Source organism: Agelaius tricolor, unplaced genomic scaffold, assembly GCF_023055355.1.
Source record: "Agelaius tricolor isolate 1412-34295 unplaced genomic scaffold, bAgeTri1.0.p SCAF_16, whole genome shotgun sequence".
NCBI classification, from domain to species: Eukaryota; Metazoa; Chordata; class Aves; order Passeriformes; family Icteridae; genus Agelaius; species Agelaius tricolor.
In genome coordinates, this window is record NW_027269276.1 from 12724016 (window position 1) to 12744823 (window position 20808).

A 20808-nucleotide genomic window follows, 5' to 3' on the forward strand; every position below is an offset into this window, starting at 1 on the left:
AAAAAATCCATTTTATCTAGAAGACATGTCTCAACAATTTTTAATATAAGTTTTTTAAAAAGTGAATTAATCATATAATTAATGTGATTCTTTAGGCATTTGATAGCTAAGTGTCTGCCAACTATTTAAAAATTGCATTCCACATAAATAATACTGAGATTTTTTTCTGCACCTTTGCATGTCAGTATTAACAATTTTGCTATGATGAGACATTCTAAAAGAAGGTGCAGGTTGCATAAAAAGATTGTGGTGAGGCTTCTTAAATTACAAATAGTGTCTTGCTTAAATCTTCCCTCAGTCCCCAGATTTTTCTTTACCTTTTGGACTCTTTCTTTTTTACAATTTGGAGAATGGATACCTCTGCTTCTCCTACCCCGTTGCTAAGTGCTGTCATGCCTTTCCTTTCATTGATGTCCAGATGCTGATCCAGCCCTCTGGGTTTTACTCCTCTTTTCTTTAGGCCTCAGAAAAGCACACCCCACCCTGTTGCCATGGCCAGCCCAGCTTACAGTCACCTATTTCCTCCTGGTTCTGCTTTCACCCTGCTTATGAAGTGCTGTAATAATTTTGGAATTGGGTAGTTAGATCTTATGGCTGTCCAAATATTCTTTATATGCTTGAAAGAGTAGCCAATACTATCTGATATTGTGAGACAAATCCATTTCACAAGTATTTTTTTTTTTAATAAAATATTTAAAGAGTAAGCTCATTTTCATAAATCTAGTCAGTCAAATGCTTTGATCATATAAGCTGCCTTTAAAATTAGTGGCAGAATAGAGCCTTTTAGTTCCCTGATTGTCACTACTGTACACTATGCAATTTACAGCTGCCAGTATATTTTGGACTTATGTGTTTGAGTGTCATTTTTCCTGTATATAAATTGGTTTAAACATTAAATGTGGCACATGTTTAAGGTGTAAATTGTTATTTTGTGATGTACATAACCTGAGATATCTCTGAACATCTCAAGAATATCCAAACGATTTAAAGGGTCCTTGAGCACTCCCTTTGGGGTGGTGGGAAGATCAGTAAGGTGACAATTAAAACAATGCTCTTTCATCTATACACTGTACTATAAAGTACAAATGTGACAAGGCAATAAAATGAAGGTAGTTTTTTCTGTCAGCAAATATTTTCTGTCTGATTGTAAATTTTTATGTTGTGCTCTTGTGTTAAGCAATTTAGAATGAGATATATATATGAAATAACTTACACTTTCACAATTGTAGTTCTGTTAGTATTTGGGAGTCATTTCTGTCATTTTATGAGTAGCTGTGATAGAAGAGTTACAGTTCAGGAGTTGGGCTGGGTAGTGTGGTCTCTATATCCTTAGAAACAATTGCCTTTTCCTTGAAAATAGAGCATTATTTATTTGAACACTGAAAATATATTAAATATATATTCATTATTATTTAAAATACATTTTTTAAAAAGCAATAAAATTAAAAATCCCATGGAGATGGGGTATAGTATGTGAAATATGTACTGTCCACACTGTCCTTCATGAGTGGCAGGTCTTCTTATCTACCAAGAACATCTTTTTGTTTGTTTAAAATGTAGTGACAGTGATCTCGCCCCAATTATACAGCTAAGGACAGGTGTTATTTGGATTCTGGTCTACATTAACAGATTAAAACACTGACAGATTTTATAGCATGAGATTTTTTTCATAGACTGGTTTTTCTAACCTGTATTCCCCTTCTTCCCAATTCTCTTTCAGATAGCGGTTCTGTGGATGAAAAGGTTTAAAACCACCTATTTGCTCTAGGGATCATGTATTTTGTTGATGTTTGTTTGTGACTTACTTGACCTGTTTTGTTCCATCATTTTAGTCGTGAAATCTGCATGGTTTTTCCCAGCTTTCCACTCTTTTGTTCTCCTTTGATTGTATTGCAAATGTGTTGCATTTATATACAGGGTATCCCTCACTGTTGTGCTTACCATAACTGCCAACACAGGGGTCTGCTACTGTCAAACATGATTCTGATTTTTGCCTCTTATTATCACCTACCCTGCATTATCTATAGGATTTAAAGGGCAACAGTATTTGGGAAGCAATACCTTACCTTCCCATGGGCTCTTCCACTGTGTGTCACTAAATGCTGAATGCTATCAAAATGTTTCCCAAAGGAACAGTTAGTCTAGCTTTGGCCTGGAGCTGACCCTGCTAAACATTTTCATATGTCTTACATGTTTGATGCAGTTAAATTCTGTCCAAAACTTACTAAAAGCAACCAAGTAACTGTACTTTTTTTGATCTCTATTAAAGGCTCGGTTGGTAAGTGCAAGTTCCTTGGATGCTTCCAAGCTTTATGCAGTCCAAGCATTTGCTGGGTAAGTAAAAGTATAATTGATAATTTTTTTTATTTGTATCTGCAAATTATTCTTACAGCATGATAGTATTTTTCCTAAGCTTTCTGTTTTAAGAAATTGTATTATTTTAAAAGGAAGATAGTTTCATTATGTTTTCCCCTTTTAATTTTTTTAAATTCGTTATTTTCTGAGAAATTAATACAACAATTCCAATGGTGAGGTCATTTAGATAACAGATTTTACCTCTTTGCATATAAAATGTGTCCTTTAAAGCTGTAGCCCAATTTTGTCTTTCTTCTGGTAAATGTATAGTACTGCAATTCTAGCAATATAATACCACTCTAGTACTTGAAATTAAAAAGTCAAGGGAAAAGATCTTGCAGTGGCTGAGAGTGAATATGGAAGAAACCTGTACATTTTGGTTTTTTGTCTCCAAATGAAGTTATTGTGCATCCAGTTCAAGGGATTCCTTCCTATTTTGAATACTTTCTTATTATTCAATCTGGAAAGGTAAAGAAATAAAAGCCTTTGGTAAAATGTATCAGTTATATTAGTTACCTAATTAAAATGGGGTATTATCCTCTTGCTGGTGCACTCTGTAAGTACTTTTTTTTACTGTAATTACAATTTATTACAAAGACAAGGTGATGAGATTAAATTAATCATTCATCTTCAGCTTTTATGTCTGAAATGCTATGCAATTGACACTATGAAGTTTTTCCTGTTTAGATTCCTATTTTGAGCAGAGGTGGGTGTCACTAAAAGGTAGTTATGGCATTAATTTGCTTAATATTATGCACTGCATCAGATGGCTGACAGTAGCTCAGTATTAGCTCATGTTTTTAGATGAAACCTTACTTCCTTTGCTGACAAAGTTTAGACCTGTCCTTGCCTTGCTTTGCTCTCCACAGTATCTTTATTCAAGCCTCTGTTTTACTAGGCCTCCTTAAAAACAGTTATGCAATTTTTATTTAACTTCTCATTCAGGCAAAGAATGCTATCATTCCAAAGACATTTGTGGCTCTGTTTTAATCACACTTCCCACTCTACTCCTTCGTGCAAAAACTAATGCTAATTTCTAGGATCCCTCAGTCTTTTTATTGCCAGCACAACTGACTGCAGTTAGCTCTGACTCCTTCTCCCTCTTAGTCTCTCCAAAAGGTTTTGCTATTTGAAGTGAGGGAGGAGATTTCTTCCCTCACAACCATTGTTACCACGCTTTTTCTATGCAAAAATACCCCAGCTGACTCTCTTCTCTCACTCTTCCCTCTCTGCCATAGCACAATGCTGTGACCCCACCTCGTGCACCAGCACCCCCAAGTCCATGGCAGGGACTGCAGCTCTCTATTCTCTGCAATGATCTTCACTTGGTTGCATGAAATGAGAGAACAGCCCATGACAAAAAAGTAAAGACAAAGACCAAACAAAGCATTTCTGGGGCTTCTCATGCAACTTCTCTGTTAAAAGGCAGAAACACCACCTTTCCTGGTTTTTCCATACCAGTATCACATAATAACATCTTCATTTTATATTTCTTCACTTTCTTGAAGATGAGGTACTTTAGAGCTCATTATCGCCATATTTTTAAAAAGTGGAAGTAGGTCAGCTGGAGCTCTCATCATGTGTATGGATCCTGGGTAGTTCTGTTTTACTTTTTCCAGAGACTTGCTCTTGTGTTCATTTACTGCTTCCTAATGAGCAGTCAGAGACTGATAATTTTACCACATGGCCTAATCCATTCTGAAATTCACTAATGATACACAGATGGTGCTGCATGCAGCTGATTACTCCTTTCCTTCAGTGGCATTGTCTCTATGGTAAATCAAATTTATTTTTCTTGAATTCTCTGACAAATTCAAATAGATTACTGTTAGGCAGAACATTTCCAGAAGCACCAAAAAATAGTCAATATGACAGGGTTTTTTTCCATGCCTTTAATGATAACTTTTATCAAATTATTATGATTACACTTCATCATCTTCTATGTCAAGTTATTGTTGAGTTATAATTGGAAGTAGGGAGGAGAGTAGACAATTCAATGTATAACCTACACTAACATGAAAATTTTTCCCTTGCTATGTTATTTCTTAATGATGACTAAAAGGAGTTTAGTAAGAACCTCTATTTTAGTCATATTTTTATGTTATAGAGCAGAATAATAGATGGAAATCCTTTCACAGATATTGCTTCTATGTGAGCATAAGAATGCCTTATACACGATAAGTTTTATTTACTGCTGATGGAACTGCTCCTGAGTAGCAAAAAGCCCTGAGTTTATTTTTTGGTCTCTGTACATTTACTTTTCACAACCTCAGAAATATTATTTTATTTCTATCACACTTTTGCTGGGTTTGTAAGTATGTCTGGAAGCTCCAATTTGGGTCTACTTTGATCTTTATGTTATTGAAAAAAAATTCTAGTATCACAACCCGGCATGGAAAAATGGTTGTGGGAAAATATAAAGAATTGCATAAACAGACTATGAATTCTTTTCCCTTTCTTAGAGAATGGTGTGAGTGTATCAGAAGGAACTGAAAAATTCTTCACTGATTTTAGTTATATCTTTTTTCACATAATAATTGGAACAGGTGTAAATAAACTTAGGGCTTTCAGATGAAAAACTCTTCGTAGTGAATGCAGTTTTTATATACACAGAGATAGAAATATAAGAACTGAAATGGTATCTGAGGCAGTGCCAACAAAGGACCTTGCAAAGAAACATGTTAGGTCTTGAAAAATCTGATAACCTAGCTTCTCTGAGAATTTCCAAGTATCTGTAAATTAGAACTGACAAGGTATATGGAGATCTTCCAAAACCCTCTGTGGAAAAAGTTCAGGAAGATACCTGTGTTAATTGTTTGGAAGAGTCAGGGAGAATAAGGCAAATTTGTTATCTAGATCAATATGTATTCTTTTAAATTCTGTTGGTGTGTCAGCCTTTTATTCTTTGAAGTGACTCCAAGTTGCTCTTTGTTGTTGTTTCCAAGTTCTGTGTGAGACCTAACTGGGGTTTAATTGTGTGCTCAATTAAAAAGTTCAGACCAGGCAAGAGTAAAATAATGATGGTACCATGGAATTATTTTAAAATGTGACAAGTTCTGTTTTCCACAGTTGCATGGAGTTATTTGAGATGTGATTATGTATTTAGCTGGATATTTTAAAATTTTGTATCAAATTTAATACAACAATATTCACTGACATCAATGATGTTCAATATGTAATGTTGGGCTGCATCCTAACTACCAGATATACAAGAACTTATGAACCAGATATACAAGAACTTCTCCTGTAATTTATAAATCAATGGTAAAAAGTTTTAGAAGGTATTAAGCAACCATTTAGCTTTAGCTACTCTGCTTTGGGTGAATGCCAGAAGAAAAAGCACCAAGAACACTCACACTGGTTTTGCAATTGGATCACATGCCTTTGGCTGAGAACTGCTAATTTTGATTTTTAACTGTAAATAGAAATACTATAGGCAGTTCTTAAGGATGTAGCCTTATAAGCTCCATGTTTTTATTTTCTTATTTGCCTTTTTATTTTTCAGTCGTGGATTGTATGGAATTGACAGCATGCCAGACCTACGAAGAAAGAAATCTTTTCCCATTGTTCGAGATGTGGTGAGTAACTTCTGAAACTGTTGATTCATTTGCCAGTTGTGCAGGTCTTTCTTGTAATTACTATTGTGCATCAGAATGACAGTTTGCAACAATTGTTTTATGGAAAAAAGGAATCTTGAGAGAGTGGATTGAGGGCAGTAAAAGTCAATGAGGCAGTTGTTGTAATGTACTAGGTAAGTCTGAATATCTCATTGGATATTTAGGTATTACTGGTGTAATCAAGTAATGTGCATTTCATGCAATAAAAAGCTACTCATTTTCACAAAGATGTTGTTTGGGATACTGTTTCACTTGATATATTTTGATACTGAAAGAAAGTTCCTTTTAAAAAGCAGCCTTTTTCACTATTAATATTTTAAAGATTTATGCATACTTTAGGTACAAGGTGAGGTAATCAGGATTTCTAACAGTCATTGTAAACAAGAATAATTTAAGAAAAGAAATTTCAGTGGAAAAGAATGGCAGTTACTTTGAGATTTACTCTGACTTCCAGTCTAAACAAGATTAAGAAGAGTCTCTCTGCCCCAAAGAATTTCAAGTGCTATTCACATTTCTCTTTTTCTGTAGCATAGAATGCATAATTCAATAAAATACATATTTAGTCTTTAATGATGGTGAGCTCCCAAACCAATTTCTCACTACAAAGAAGTGATTGGGTGTTAGGTTAAGTAAATGATTGCTGTTATTGTCATTAAAGATCAGGCTTTGTCTATTATTGCTCAATGTTTTCTCAGTTTCTGTGTTCAGTTACTCTGTGGTGATCTGCCACACTATCTGAGCAGTCAAAAAGAAAAAGCACAGCAACCATTTCAGAGTAGAATTCCTTCTGAAATTGATGAAAAATTACACTGCACAGCATAGTAGAGCCTGCATTCATTTAAACCATCTTTTTGACAGCAGCTTCTTTGCTATTAGTTGTATTAACTAGTATAGTCTATTGTCTTGCTATGATTCTTTAATGCATGTTAAATGGCACTCTGCTTTGTTCTTAGTTGTTGGAAGTGCTTGCAGAAAGGTATAGGTCAGAATACACTAAGACATCAAAATAAATGTAAATGATCCTTTCTTATGCTTACTTATGACTGTTTCAGAAAAACAGAAATAATATTGTTAGAAATGAGTGCTAGACTCTTTTGATGCTGACTAAAATAAATATAATTTATTTTCTTTGTTATGCAATGAATCTGACAAATTAATACTCTCTATAATTTCTTTCCTATCTTGTCTGGATTTTTAAGGCTATGGTAAGTACTTCTATATTTATAAGTGTTCTGAAATGATCATAGTAACTGTTACAGATTCCATTAATGTTGTGTTTTATTATGACTTTCTACTGGAAAGTTAAAATTATTTTATAACCAAGAATTTAATCATAAGGAAAGTGATGCCTTATGTGAATGTGTATGCATCATGTATACCAAAATTGATGGAAGAAGTTTATGTTAAAAAGTTGTCAGTATATTCCAAATATCTTTCCTGATGATACAAGCACAAAGTTTAGGTCTCAAGCATGAAGCTTCCCCTGTGGTATTGGAAAGTCTTAGATACCTAGAGAAAGAGAAGTTCAAAGTACTTTTAAATTCTCTTGTATCAATCAGTTTTAGTTTTTCTTATTTTCCTAGTCCCTCTGCACTTCCAGTTTCACTCCATTATTTTCATGCTTTCAGCATTGTGTCTCAATATAATGTTTATCAAAATTCTGTATGTTTTCTTAAGATAATATCTCTAACTCCCATTTGTTTTCATGAATTCACATTTTAAAAAATCCAATTTTCAACACAGAAGCATAGTATATGTTGAGGTGAAAAAGACCCACAAGGGTTATCAGGCCCAACTCCTGGCCCTGCACAGGACCATCAGGCTGATACTGTGGCCACTGCCATGGGGAGCTGTTCTGGTACCCAACCACCCTCTGGAGGAAGAGCCTTTCCCTGATACCCAACCTAAACCACCCCCCTGACACAACTCAGGCCATTCCCTTGTGTCCTGTCACTGTCACCAGGGATCAGAAATCAGTGCCTACCCCTTCTCATTCCCTCATTGAACCTGCAGTGAGGTCTCCCCTCAATCTCCTCCAGGCTGAACAGACCCAGTGCCCTCAGCTGCTCCTCACAGGGCTTCACCTCCAGACCCCTCACCACCTTCACTGCCCTCCTTTGGATGCTCTCTTCCTCCTAAACCACTGAAAAGTTTTTGTATGCAATTGCATTGTGAGTCTCTGCTTATTTTAGATTCAGTCACTAGAGAGGATAAGGCAGTGAAAATCCGCATGCAGGAACAGTTCTGTTTGCTGCAGTCATGGGTCATTATTAGACTTCTGGTAGAGCATATCTGGTACAGGAGAGAGAGAGAGTGCAAGGAGAAGTGATGGTTCAAGTGCAGTAACAATACAGAGAGCATGAACAGATCTGTTTACTGTGGAGCCAGGAAAAAGAGTCCAATGCACTTGCTGATGGAATTGCTATAACTTCTGCTTTTAAAAAAAGATATTATCTTTTGGATTCTTTAGAGCTTGAGTTGAGGTGAGAACCAGGGAGAGAAATAATAATTATAGTGGAGGTTAGAAGTTTATATCTCAGTGGCCAAATAGGTGTGGTGATCTGCCCAGCCACAGCCAAAGGTAGCTCTATTTTACTGCCTTTGCTGCTGTTAATGCCAGTCATCATTTTGAATGTTATGAAGATTCTAGAAAATTCCTGTGTTTATTCGATTTAAATGTGATTTTATACTGTGTAATCACTGTAATCAGGCCAATTTCTTCTTTTGATCAATCAAGACTGTATTGCTCCCTAGCTTTATTATTTGATTATAAGAACATAAAAATAATTTGTGAATCTTTGCTGCTGTTGTAAAGCAGTCTGTCGAAGTGAACACACCAGATGAAACAACTGCTTGTTTCAGCTAAAATGATAATGCACTAAATTTTTTTTCTGTAAGTTTCTCCACAATCAAAACATTTATAGAGGCTGGAATTCAAATATGGTAATTTAAGATTCATATAAAGAAGATACTCATTTAAATTGCATATGCCATATTCTGTAGTTTTATATGTTGTCAGCTAAATACCTCGACTATTTTACATTAATTCTGCTATGAGTAGTCCATTAATTCTACTATCAGTAGTCTGAACTCCTTTAATCATTGATAGGCAAATTCAGTTATATTCCTAATAAAAATATTCATACATAAAATAGATAAATCATAGCATAGTAAGTATTTGTATATTTGTAAGGGCTTTTTTAAGTCTACTAAATGGAAATCATAACAATATAATTATCTTTGAGGCTGGACAGATCATGCTTTTTTGTCTGTGCTACAGATATGAAGAAAAAGCAGATGATGACAGTTATGTCCAGTAATGATTGTGTAGTGGAGCTGAATTGTCTTTTTTTCTAAATCTTCTTTCTGGGCTCAATGCTGCAGTTCTGTTGAGTATTTCCATATTAGACATCGACCTTTTTAACAGAAATATTGAGGGACAGGGCTAAGTAATTTCCCTCACTACCTTACTTCCTCTCCAGTTATTTTGTCTTCTTTCCTACCCCCTGTAGTTGCTCAAAAAGAAATAGTTCTGAAATTGTGCATGTTTTAAATGCTGTAAACAGTGAAATTTTTGTCACGTTCACCTCTAGTGGGTAACTTTTTATATCACATAAAAAATAATATCAACATTTCTAAAGTGATGAAAAATGGTTTGTCTTCAATTTTTTTTCCTGCTGATAGCAGTGTGTAGATTTTTTTTTAAGGAAAAAAGGAAATATGATGAAGAAAATTGAAACCCTCTATAAAACCAGAGGAATGAGGACTGCATGGCACAGCCAGCAGTCATGAACAGTTACATGAGCCTGACTGTTTGCTCCTCTGTGCTGTTTCAGCTGTGCAAGACACAATTTGCCTATTTCATTGTGATAGAGGACCTCTTCTCTTTTTTTTTTCCCTCAACACAATTGATCACTTAACATGTAATTGTAGCTTGAATCTAATTTGCTTTTACTTACAGTTACCATTTTTCAATGTTTTTGCTAGAACGACTTCTAATTATATTAATTTCTTTATTTAAGCTGCTATGGCAAATTTGGAGATAATAAATTCGACAGTGTAGATACAAGTTATTAGGTAGTCTAGAAGGCCTTGGGCATAAAGGAGACTAATTTATTTTAAATCCTGTATTAGAGAGTTTCAAAACAAATTATAAATTAAATAGACAATGGTCTGCTTTATAATCTCTTATTGTTTGGGGGTTTTGCTATGATTTTGGTTGTGACAATTTTTTTCATATATTCATAATTCAACAACAGTTAAAGTCCTTATGCTCTGCAGGTCGAATTTTAACCTAAGGAAAGACACGAGGTAGTATCTGGACATCAGTTTGAGAGGGTACACAAGTATAAACTGCTGACAAGTTCTGTGTCCTTTAAGGGAGAGGTGTGAAACACTGCAGGATCCTGTTGCTCTCCATATTCTTTTGATGCTCTGATGTTTTGGACTTGCTGGGACCTCCAGCTGATGAGCTGCACTTCCCTTTGTTTCTTGCTGCTGCTTGAAAACAGAGAGGCAATAGGGGAATAGGTTTTCTTGTTATGTTCATAACCTGTCACCTTGTTTCCCATAGATAAATCTGGCAGCTTTTTCCCCTTTCTCTTTCCAGAATGCTCACTCCTCATTGTTTTATTCCATACTTAAGATGCGACACTGCTATGTGTTCAGTGCTTCATGCTGTTGAATTATCACCAACTTCATTGTTTTAGAACAGAAGCATTGTATGGGCTTTCCCTTGTAGATGCAGTTTGTTCTGACAGTGATACATAAATGGAAATAATCCTTATGGGGTTTTTTTTCACTAAAATCCCTGTAAATTTAATCCATATGACTTTTAAATTTACTGGTTTATCATAAATCCCTCTAGATATCACTTTCTTCCAACATGACAAACACTTTATTGAGAACAGCCTAATTATCTGTTTCCTATTAGGTTTTGTTATTTTATATAGGGCACTGTGCTATAATTTTAGACACATTTCTGATTAAGAAGAAAATAGTAAGACTCCATGATTCCAAGGGCACACCTTGGGAGAACTGGGCTTGAAGGACACATGGCAGGGTTAAAATTGCTTCCCCATTTATTTTCTCACAGGAAATAGTATCTGTTTATTGACTTACAGGGATAGCATGAAACTGCAGTTCTGCTGGCTCATGTTCTTTGGTATTGCTGGAGGACAGAACACAGCAGCAGTCATTGCCCTATATTTGAGGTTAATGTTCTTATGCCCTTTGTCCTCCTGTCCTGACAAGTCGTTCACATTGCTCTATTGCTTGGAATGGCCAGGATTATGCTACTGAGACCTAGAAGGGTCAAATCCTTTCCTAAGTGTAGGGGACATGAAAACTATAAAACTAGCACAGTGCAGGCAAGTAAATCTACATGGCTACTTGTCAAGACTTTGAGCAAAAACCTGTGCTTCAAGAGGGATCAAAAAGTTGATGCTCTTACAGTACATTGTTTTAAAACCCAGAACTCTACTGATAATGAAAATTGTTTCTTTTCCTCTTAATGATATAAAAGCATTTTCACTTGCCATTTTTAACTTTGATATGTGGGTCTTGTAGCATTGTGTTTGATACAAAAAATGTGAAAAAACAAAGCCTGAACACTAATCTGACAACCATTGAGGCTGTCAGTCTCACTGGCACATAACCATGGCATTTCCCACATTCATAGAATTAAAGGATGGTCACAGAGAAGTAAACAGGATTATTTACTTAATAATAAAAGAATGGAGAATCTGATAGCAAATTAATGGCATAGAGTTGGTAAACTGCTGAGTTTAAAAGAGAGAAAAAAAGGGAAGACTCTTTGTAATAGGAGATGAATCGAATGCTACTAAGCCAAGGATGATTTCTTACCCTATAATTGGTTTCACAAGATTAATAATTCTGTGTCAGTCTGCAAGTTTAATTATCATCAAGAGAAACGTATTGAAAATTGAATTAGGGAAAGTGAACATTTAAAATTAAAATTGAACAATCTTATAAATAAATAAATAGAAATCCATTTTAAATATACCACTGTTAAAATTATATAATTGGAAAAAATTGGAATTGTCTCTTCATCCAGAGACTAATGATGCGGTTCCTTTGCTGATGTAAGCCTAAATTGCTTCTGGCCCAGTATGCATTTCACAAAAATAAGAATGTCACATACAAAGTATCATTTGAACTTTTGCTGTAATAGTTCTGTAATTATGGACTACAGAGACCCACTTCACAGTTAGGTGAAAATCTGTATCCTCACAACAAAGGCAACAACAGACTTGTGGTTAGTGGGTGGTATAATTGATCCACACACTGCTAGACTGTGAGGGCAGCAAAGCATGACAAAGCAGATAGTGGATGACAGAAGAGCAGAGATAAGGCTCAAGTGTACAAACACACTTGGAATGATTTAGAATAAGAGAAAGGAGGAATGAAAACAAAACTCCAGGTGCAGTCCAGTAATATAACAGTGTTATGGTTGATATTGTGCACAGTGGAATAAATCTTATCTGTTTCTGTCAGGTCAAAAGGATTATTGATAGCAGAAGTGATGTTCAGATTTGAAATATTATTTGTAAAACACACAGAACTCATTCCCCCAGGGTCCTTTCTGATCATTACACTCGCTAGTTAATTCTCAAGGACCCATTTAAATTTCTGCAGTATTGCAATAAGGAATATAAAATTTCTTTGTTTATTGTATATTAAAATTACTTATATTTCAGTCCCTTTGTATGTACCATGCTAGCTCAAAGGAGTTAATCTCTACAACCAAGTAAATTGTCTTCAGAAGCAGAAGTTTTCCATATACCAATAACATCATGTGGCCAAATGAGGATAGATTGACAGAGAGTTCTGGTCTCCTTTCCTGTCTCAACCAAAGTATTTCTCTGTATAGCTATCCATAGCATTGAATTAATATTTTCTTTAAGGAAAATAACACTTTAAGATTTCTTGAGGTCTTTTTATTTAAGTAGCATTTTATATACATACACACCATTTAAAAATGCTCAGTGAGTTACAAAAAATTATCCAGACTGACAACTTGAACCATAAGACTACTGCAAAATGATCTGCCATGTTGCTGCAGGCACAGTCAGCTTCCAAATTAGGGCAGGATGCCTATCCTTGTACCACATTAATTTGGTTGGCAAAGCAGAAAAACAGTGACAGCCTGTGGTTTAAAAAAAACTGAGTCACAAACCTCTGAATTACAGGTTTTGTATTAGGAATGGCAATTCAGCTGGGCACTGCTGAAAGAAACAGTAATGATGATGGGAAGTGTACTGAAACCCTAAAAACTGTGAGCTGCAAACATTAACTAAAAGGTTTTGTATCTTCTACAGTTTTGTTTACATCCAGTAGTATAATCAAATAGTATTTGCCTTCCATTAGATACAACAGTTGCTGTTACTTGTATAATTGGTGACTCTTTTGCATTTGCCTTAAACAGACCCTTGCAGCTCGAAAATCTGGCATTTCCATGGCCATGCTCATCCGGACCTCCATAAACACTGAAGAAATGGTAAGTGTTTTCACTGACAGGTTTAAGATATTTAGGTAACAGATAAATTTTTGTTCAAAGATCTCTGAAAATTATTTCAGCATTACACACTCCAAACTGGATGAAATGGAATGTATTCCATTTATTGTGTAGGAACTTTCAGGGAACTTGGGCAGAATTTGCTGCCTGATCCACAGTAGCAAGACCAGGTTTGCTTCTGCTGACTCACATCCATGATGGTCAGAGGGGACTAACCAAGAAAACCTTTGATTTACAAAACAGCTTTCTGGGGAAGCCTTTTGTTTTAAATTGTCCAACTGTACCATGTTTACCTGCAGTCTTTCATCATCTTTCTATCTTCATCACACTGTGAGTGCAATTAGAATGACAGGGCTCTTCAAGATGAGTTTTTATGATCATTTTTCCCAGTCCTTGGGATAATACTTGATTTAAAAAAAAAATAACTCATGCTAATAATATATGTGATTCTAGAAGAAATATTTAATTCATACAAGAAGTAGCCACAAGAGTCTTTTGAAAAAACATACTGTCATAGCTAGTAAAATGCATGAGCTGTGGTTTTCCATTACTGATTTCACTTAGATTTGACAAAAGACATTTTTTTGAACAACAACACAACAGGTGCCATTTTCTTCAGGAATACTTAAAGTGTGACACAAGATTTATGTATGATCTAAGCAAAAGCAATAATTTGAGGGAATACAGGCCCATTTTGTGTTCCTCAAATTGCTAGTGCATACATAGCCTTCTAAAATACATCCTATTCTGAAGAAAAACGAAGAGTTGAATTTTTCTTACATTGTTGTCAAGGTGCATAGCAGAAGAATGGGAGAACAGAAAATACTGACAGGTGTTCTGGGAACTGAAACATGTAGCACAAATATTGACATCATTCTTACCTGGTTTATTGTGAACTTTCTGTGCTTGTATGGCAATAATGAAGTCATGATTTGGTGGTGCTCAGGGATAGGTTGCTGAGGTGGAAAACAGATGGTGTTTGAAATGTTCTTCCACTAGGGGCAGTAGTTATTTTATTCTGCTATCTCAAAATAGCAGCAAAGGTTGATAGAATAGAGAACTATGGGATCTTAACTACTGAATTATGATTCAGGAGAAATGGAAAAGGAAAATTCATTTGAATGTATTTTTATACCTCTGTATTCTTTGTCCTCCATTTGAACCATGTCATTTGAAAAACTGTGTACCAGAAATAGTTGTTTCTTAAGCAATCTTGAAATAAAAATTTAAGTCCAAAGGCAGACAGCAAATGTAATTTAGACACATGAAAGTTCATTTGATGAGAAAATGTAAAAAGTTAATTCAGAGTAGAGGTGAATAAAAGAAGCCAGTCCTATGCCACCCTCACTACACATACCAAGGGCCAGGGAGTGCTCTTTCCCAGACAAGCAAAGGGTACAGCCAGTAAAGGATATTGCAGGATATTTAAAACAAGGGAAAGGCATTACTTTTCTACTTTCTAAGTAGCCAGCCAAACTTAATAACCTAGGGCATCATTACACTGGGTAGAGCAAGATTGGAAAACAAAAAGGACAGACATTTTCAGGCATAAAAGAATTCTCCAGATACTCTCCACAAAATGAAGATGTGAAATGCAGATCAAGAAATGGAGTCACCAATGAAATTTAAGGAAAAAACTTCCCCTTTGGGCAAGTTATTCCTCTGATTAGGGGTTTTCTAGTTTTTACCTTCCTCCAAGTTTCTTTCTGGAGGGAATATTAATGATTCTGGTGGGTGTGGGTTATTTGGCTGATTAAATTCAGTATGAAAATTCTTTGAACTAATGCCTTTATTAAAACTCAAGTGCCACCTACTCAAAAAATTACACCCTGAGGTTAACGCTTTGAGCTTTGCCACCTGACACTGCTATCCTTTTGGTACAACACGCTCATGACACACTGAGTTTGTGTTTTCTCAAGCACAGACCCAAAGACATTTTAAACAGTGTAATACTTAGACATATGCTTTCAGTTGAGCACCCATTTAATTGCTTTGTTGAACAAAGACAGAGCTGCACACTTTTGAAAATTATACATCAATGACATCATCAAGTATTTCAGGTAGAATATGACAGAAGTAAATTTCCCTTTAGAGGATAAGCAGATAACTAAATAATTCTATATATGACTAGTGCTAAATGTTGCCAAACCAGTTATTAGTTATATACTTATATTGGAAGTTATTAGTGCCATGTTGTTATGCTCTGTAATTCATATACCAAAAACATTTAAACAGAGAAGAGTAATAGGAATGAAAGCCTCCAGACAGTAAGAGAAATAAAATTCTTCTTTGCAATTTGCTTTATTAACAACAGGGGAAAGAACATGTTCAGCAGCAAAACCAATCTACAAATTGTGTCTTTCAGCTGAAAACTTCATTTACCCTCAAAGGTTTATTTTAAGGCCTGTTGAGGGTATATTTCGTTACTTACTGACATTTCAGAAAAATGTAAAAGTTACTGGAAAAATTCTGAAAGTATTTATAATGTGAAAAATATTGAAGCTGAACAGGGTGAAAGGGCAGGATTTGTACTGAGGCTACATGAGCTCAGGAGTGGGAGAGTGTAATCAGTGGTTTCTGAGAAACACTATTCACTCAGCAAGCTGTATAAATTCACTTTAGGTTGTTTTAAAGTTTCCTTTCTGGTCCCTGTAACATGGAAGGCAAAAGTGGGGTAATATACAAAAATTAGTTCTCCAGAGTTAGGTGGTCATTACTATCACAGTTCTTAGGTTCTGCCAAATCAAACTGGTGCACACCTTTGCCTGCTTTCAGGGAAGTTATTAGGATAGGCTGAGAAGCACCCTGGAGGGCAATTCAGTATTTTTATTTTTTTTAGTCTTTTCTGCTGTATCAGGTTTTTTTCTTACTTAGTTCTTCAGTGCTCTCAGTTGTGCTTAGATCAGATGTCCATGAAATGTCTCACCATATATTTTTGGCCAGGCTCCACAGGGTGGATATTGTTTTCAGCAGTAACTACTAGCTTCAGTAAGTGCTGTTGTAGCCTAAGCTACCTAATATTTGGGTTTATTATTTTTAGTGATCCTATGAATCAATGGCTACCCTATGGCTACATGGTACTGTTTTTCCTGTGGTAGCAAAATTCCTTTGATTGATGACTTTGTGCAACATTATGCAGATATGCACACAAAAAGAATATTTGACTTTTATCAGACAATCTATTATTAGCAGAATATCTAACAAGTTTGAGTAGAGATGCAGGTACATAAAACCAAGAATATGTCAGCATATTTTTAGACAGGTTAATATCTTCCATTTGGCATACATTTACCACAGCTGAATATGAAAGATAAGGAAGTGCTAACAAATGTTTAACTGAATAAGTTTGCCTTGCTTCCTATATTTTCAGAGCTGTGGCAGTGATGTTAAAAAAAAATAGACAAAGCACACAAATTGCAAAATCTTATTCCCTTGCCTCAGCTTTATAGCCAGCATTAGAGCTACCTTCCACAGTATCCACACCAGAGGAGGGCAAGGTAGGACAGGCAGACTTTCAGAAATATCCCACTGTGATATGTTTTGTAATACAGTTTCTTCTTTCTAAAATAAGAATATCATGATATTCTGATGATAGGATTATTATTTTATTCTAAAATCATAATATGGTGATATTTTTTGTAATACAGTTTCTTCCTTCTAAATGAAACAATTATTCCTTTATTAGGGAATCTAGAACTTCTAATACATTCATGGCAGTCACGTATGCATTTAGTCAACACCCACTCCCTAAAAAAGGCACAAAAACCTAAGCTCGGTGCCAAGTGCTGCATATAGGCTGCTGAGCTCTTCTTATTCCCAATAAATTGCCTGGACCTAGAAGATCAGGGTGCCTGAAAAAAAGCTCAAATAAACAAACCAGAGCATTGTGCCCATATAAGCCAAGGTCTTGTGTGCAAAACTACAGGGACTGCTTTGTTTTCATCTTATTAAGCACTAAGGAGCAGAGACTGAAGTTGTTACAATGCTAATCAGTAAATAGCCAATAACTGTTCTTGTAGTACAGCTAGTCATGGGTTTTAAGCCAAAACAGTCCAAGAAATGGGTTTGGATTTTTGAGAGTATGTATCATTCTTGTCTATAGTAAAAAGCAAGTTGATGTGTAAAAATGAAACAGTAAGTATGCTATTATAGGAATACAGATAAAATGGAACCCTACAATTGGCTTGCTTTTATTTGATGAGGTTATATAGACACTTGGTATTAGAGGATAGTGTTGTATATAATTAAAAGGCATTTTTTGCAATATGTCTAAGTCCCTATAGGAAGTATTTAAATTTTCAGAATTAATGTTAGGTAGCTACTTAATATGCCCAAATGAATGTAATGCTGCTTTTTTTTTTTAATTTCTGCCTCAAAATATAAAAATATATTTATATAAGACTTTGTGTTAATTGAATAACTTTATTCCAACTTAACTCTGCTCTGTGTAATCAGAGAAAACAGTCAAGCAGAGTTCTTTTCAAAGTGTAAAGCAAAATGAGTAAATGTAATGAGTAAATGTAAAATGAGTATTTTACAAATTATTTTATACTTCTATGTACATTCTGATATTTTCTAACATTTTTGGTGTAAATAGCATATAGTTTGAAACAGTTCTCTTGTGATATACAATACACCTGAAATACTTCTTTTCTTACCCAACAGAAAATCCATGTCTTCAAGAAGACCCTGCAAGCTTTGATCTATCCAATATCATCAACTACACCGCATAACTTTGAAATCTGGACAGCTACAACTCCCACATACTGTTACGAATGTGAAGGCCTCCTTTGGGGCATAGCCAGACAAGGCATGAGATGCACAGAATGTGGTGTCAAATGCCATGAGAAGTGCCAAGACCTCCTAAATGCTGACTGTTTGCAGAGTGAGTATTTCATTATAGCTGAAGTGTATTAATTCACACCTTTTGATTTTGTGTGTATGCTCAGCAATACCTTGAAATGTGGGACCAGATCACCCAAAATCAGTGAAGGTGTGTTGATGCTCCTCAGTTGAGAAGTTAGCCCGAAGCTTTAGAGAAAACCTACTGTTAGAAAAACCTACTGTGAGAAAACCTACTCATTTTGCTTTTGTCCTTGAAATCTGTCAAATGTTGCTGGGCTTTTACAAAATAATGCTTGCTAACATCAGTGAATTATTTACTTTCCACTGTCTATGGCAATATCTGGAGCAATTTATTACTTGGCATAGACCCTCTCTGTTTTACTCAAAACACAAAAAATGTCAAAGGAAATATTTTTAAATTATTCCTGATACTTACTGTAGTCATATTGATGTGCTATAAAGTAGTCAAAAATATGAAACAGTAAGTAGGATCTTGTCCCTTCAAAATACTAAATACTGTATGTGTAAGGGAAAAAAATTTAGTCAGTAAGCCATTTGGCACTAGAATTAAAGCAGAGCAAGCAAAAAGCTCAGCTTGGCTCCAGCCATCACACATTGTTCTGTGAAAATATATCAGGTGTATTGAAATGATTTTTAAATTACAACATAATTATTATGTAAGATTCTAAGCAATAGAAAATCAAGACCTGGAAGTTTTCTGATTTGGAGTGGAATGGGCTTTCATACTCTGGAGTTATTCAACACTGTTTACTGTTGATATGTTTCAGAGCTTCTACAGGTTAGAAAACTACGTAGATATTTCACTATATTCTCTGTGTGAGGAGCTGTCATGCAGGATGGATGCTCAAGGTTTGCACTGCTCCAGAATCAATTAAAATTTCCCAGAGCTACTGATCCCATGGACAATAAATCAGTGATCAATGTCTAAATCAAACTTCCTAACTGTGCTTAATTGTGATTCTGCACTGTGGTTGAAACTGGGCTGCTGTCCCTTGGCCCATTTCACCAGCCCAAACAACTGAGTCTTAAAAGAAAAAAACCTCTAGAAGGCAAATTGCAGATAAAATATTTAACAAGCCTAAGGGATCCCACTCTTCTCATTAGTATGCAAATGTTTCTGAGCATCCTGTCATATTTTTTGCAACAGATTAATTGTTCAGTGTTTATAGTATACTACTTTGAAAATTTCATATTTCTTGTTTTCCATTGAAAAAATGAATTGACCAATTGGTTAAATCTCTATTTCTGAGAAAGCTGATGCTAACAGTGTCATAAAGTGAAATGTAGTTATTTTTATCATAGTCATTCTTTTGCCCACCTTGTAATCAGTAGGATGTATTCACCTTCAAACTTCTGTGGGTTTTTTTTCTTTTTAATATATAATCATTGCTAATGTAGGCTGTAGAAATGAATTCACATCTCAAGATCTTTGAGGTCAATAATATAAACTTGTTCTCAATTAGATTTAGAAAAAAAACAGTAGCACTTTCATTAGCTCTCTCATCTTCAATAAGATATCCTTTCTAGTACTAGGTGCAATATCAAATTAGAATTGATTTCAATCTTGTCGAGTTTGTATCAGTCCCTAGGGTGAAAGGAGCTTGTTAACTTCCTGTACAATGTAAGTTACACTATTGTCTTAATTAGTTTGATCAATACTGCATGATAGACAGCATAGAGGTTGTTAGCAATAGGGGACGTAAAACTAGTTGCAATAAATGAGTATAAAGAGAAAGATATTTACTTAAAGGAAGTTGTGTTTTAACACATATTTCAGTATTATCTGTACTGTCTCAAAAATCAACAAGGTTTCTAACAGGAATATGTTATTGCCATTCAGATTGTGCCCAGAGTTTATCATTCAGTTAGGTTCTTACATTTCTACTTTTTAAGGAAGGGCAGAAAATAAGAGAAAATGAAAAAAAGTTCCCTCCTGCATCTTCTACGAATGACCTGTCATGTTTTCCAGACAGCTCAGCAATCATCTCTTTTATAATAAAATCCCTAGAGAATTTTTTAACTGGTGTTTTGTTTTATGGTAGCACATAATTCTATTTCTACTAATTCCTAATTTTTCAGTCTGGATAATCTTTAATTGCTAGAATTTTGGTCTTCTATATTCAAAAAGATTAGGTACTCTGACCAAGAGATTTTCAAGATTTCTCAAGATTTAGTAGCCACGGAAAACTCCTTGAAGAAGCCATATAATTCAGCCTTTTGGCAGTCTGAGATCACTGGTATCTGGTATTTCAACCCACACTTTTCCAATATTATAACATTATGCCTTCCCACTCTACATCTCTCTATAGATATAGGTACCAGTTGCCCTCCAATGTGCTAAGAAACCTTCTGACACATTGAAAACTGAAAAAAACAAAGCATGTAATATTTGGTTTGTAAGACTTCACTGAAATCTTATGCTGCAAGATGAAC

At 35.1% G+C, this 20808-nt stretch overlaps 1 protein-coding gene across 2 annotated transcripts in view; it reads left to right on the forward strand.

Annotated features, from left to right (window-relative positions):
* Window positions 1-20808, forward strand: part of UNC13C (unc-13 homolog C) — a 132847-nt gene that overhangs the window by 24425 nt on the left and 87614 nt on the right. The window contains exons 3-7 of one of the 2 annotated variants that reach the window (XM_071441565.1): window positions 1721-1743; window positions 2270-2334; window positions 5861-5941; window positions 13422-13491; window positions 18175-18394. In XM_071441565.1, the coding sequence (XP_071297666.1) occupies window positions 1721-1743; window positions 2270-2334; window positions 5861-5941; window positions 13422-13491; window positions 18175-18394 (459 nt within the window). Of the gene's footprint in view, window positions 1-1720; window positions 1744-2269; window positions 2335-5860; window positions 5942-13419; window positions 13492-18174; window positions 18395-20808 lie in introns of both variants that reach the window. The other variant, XM_071441566.1, reaches the window with a different exon arrangement.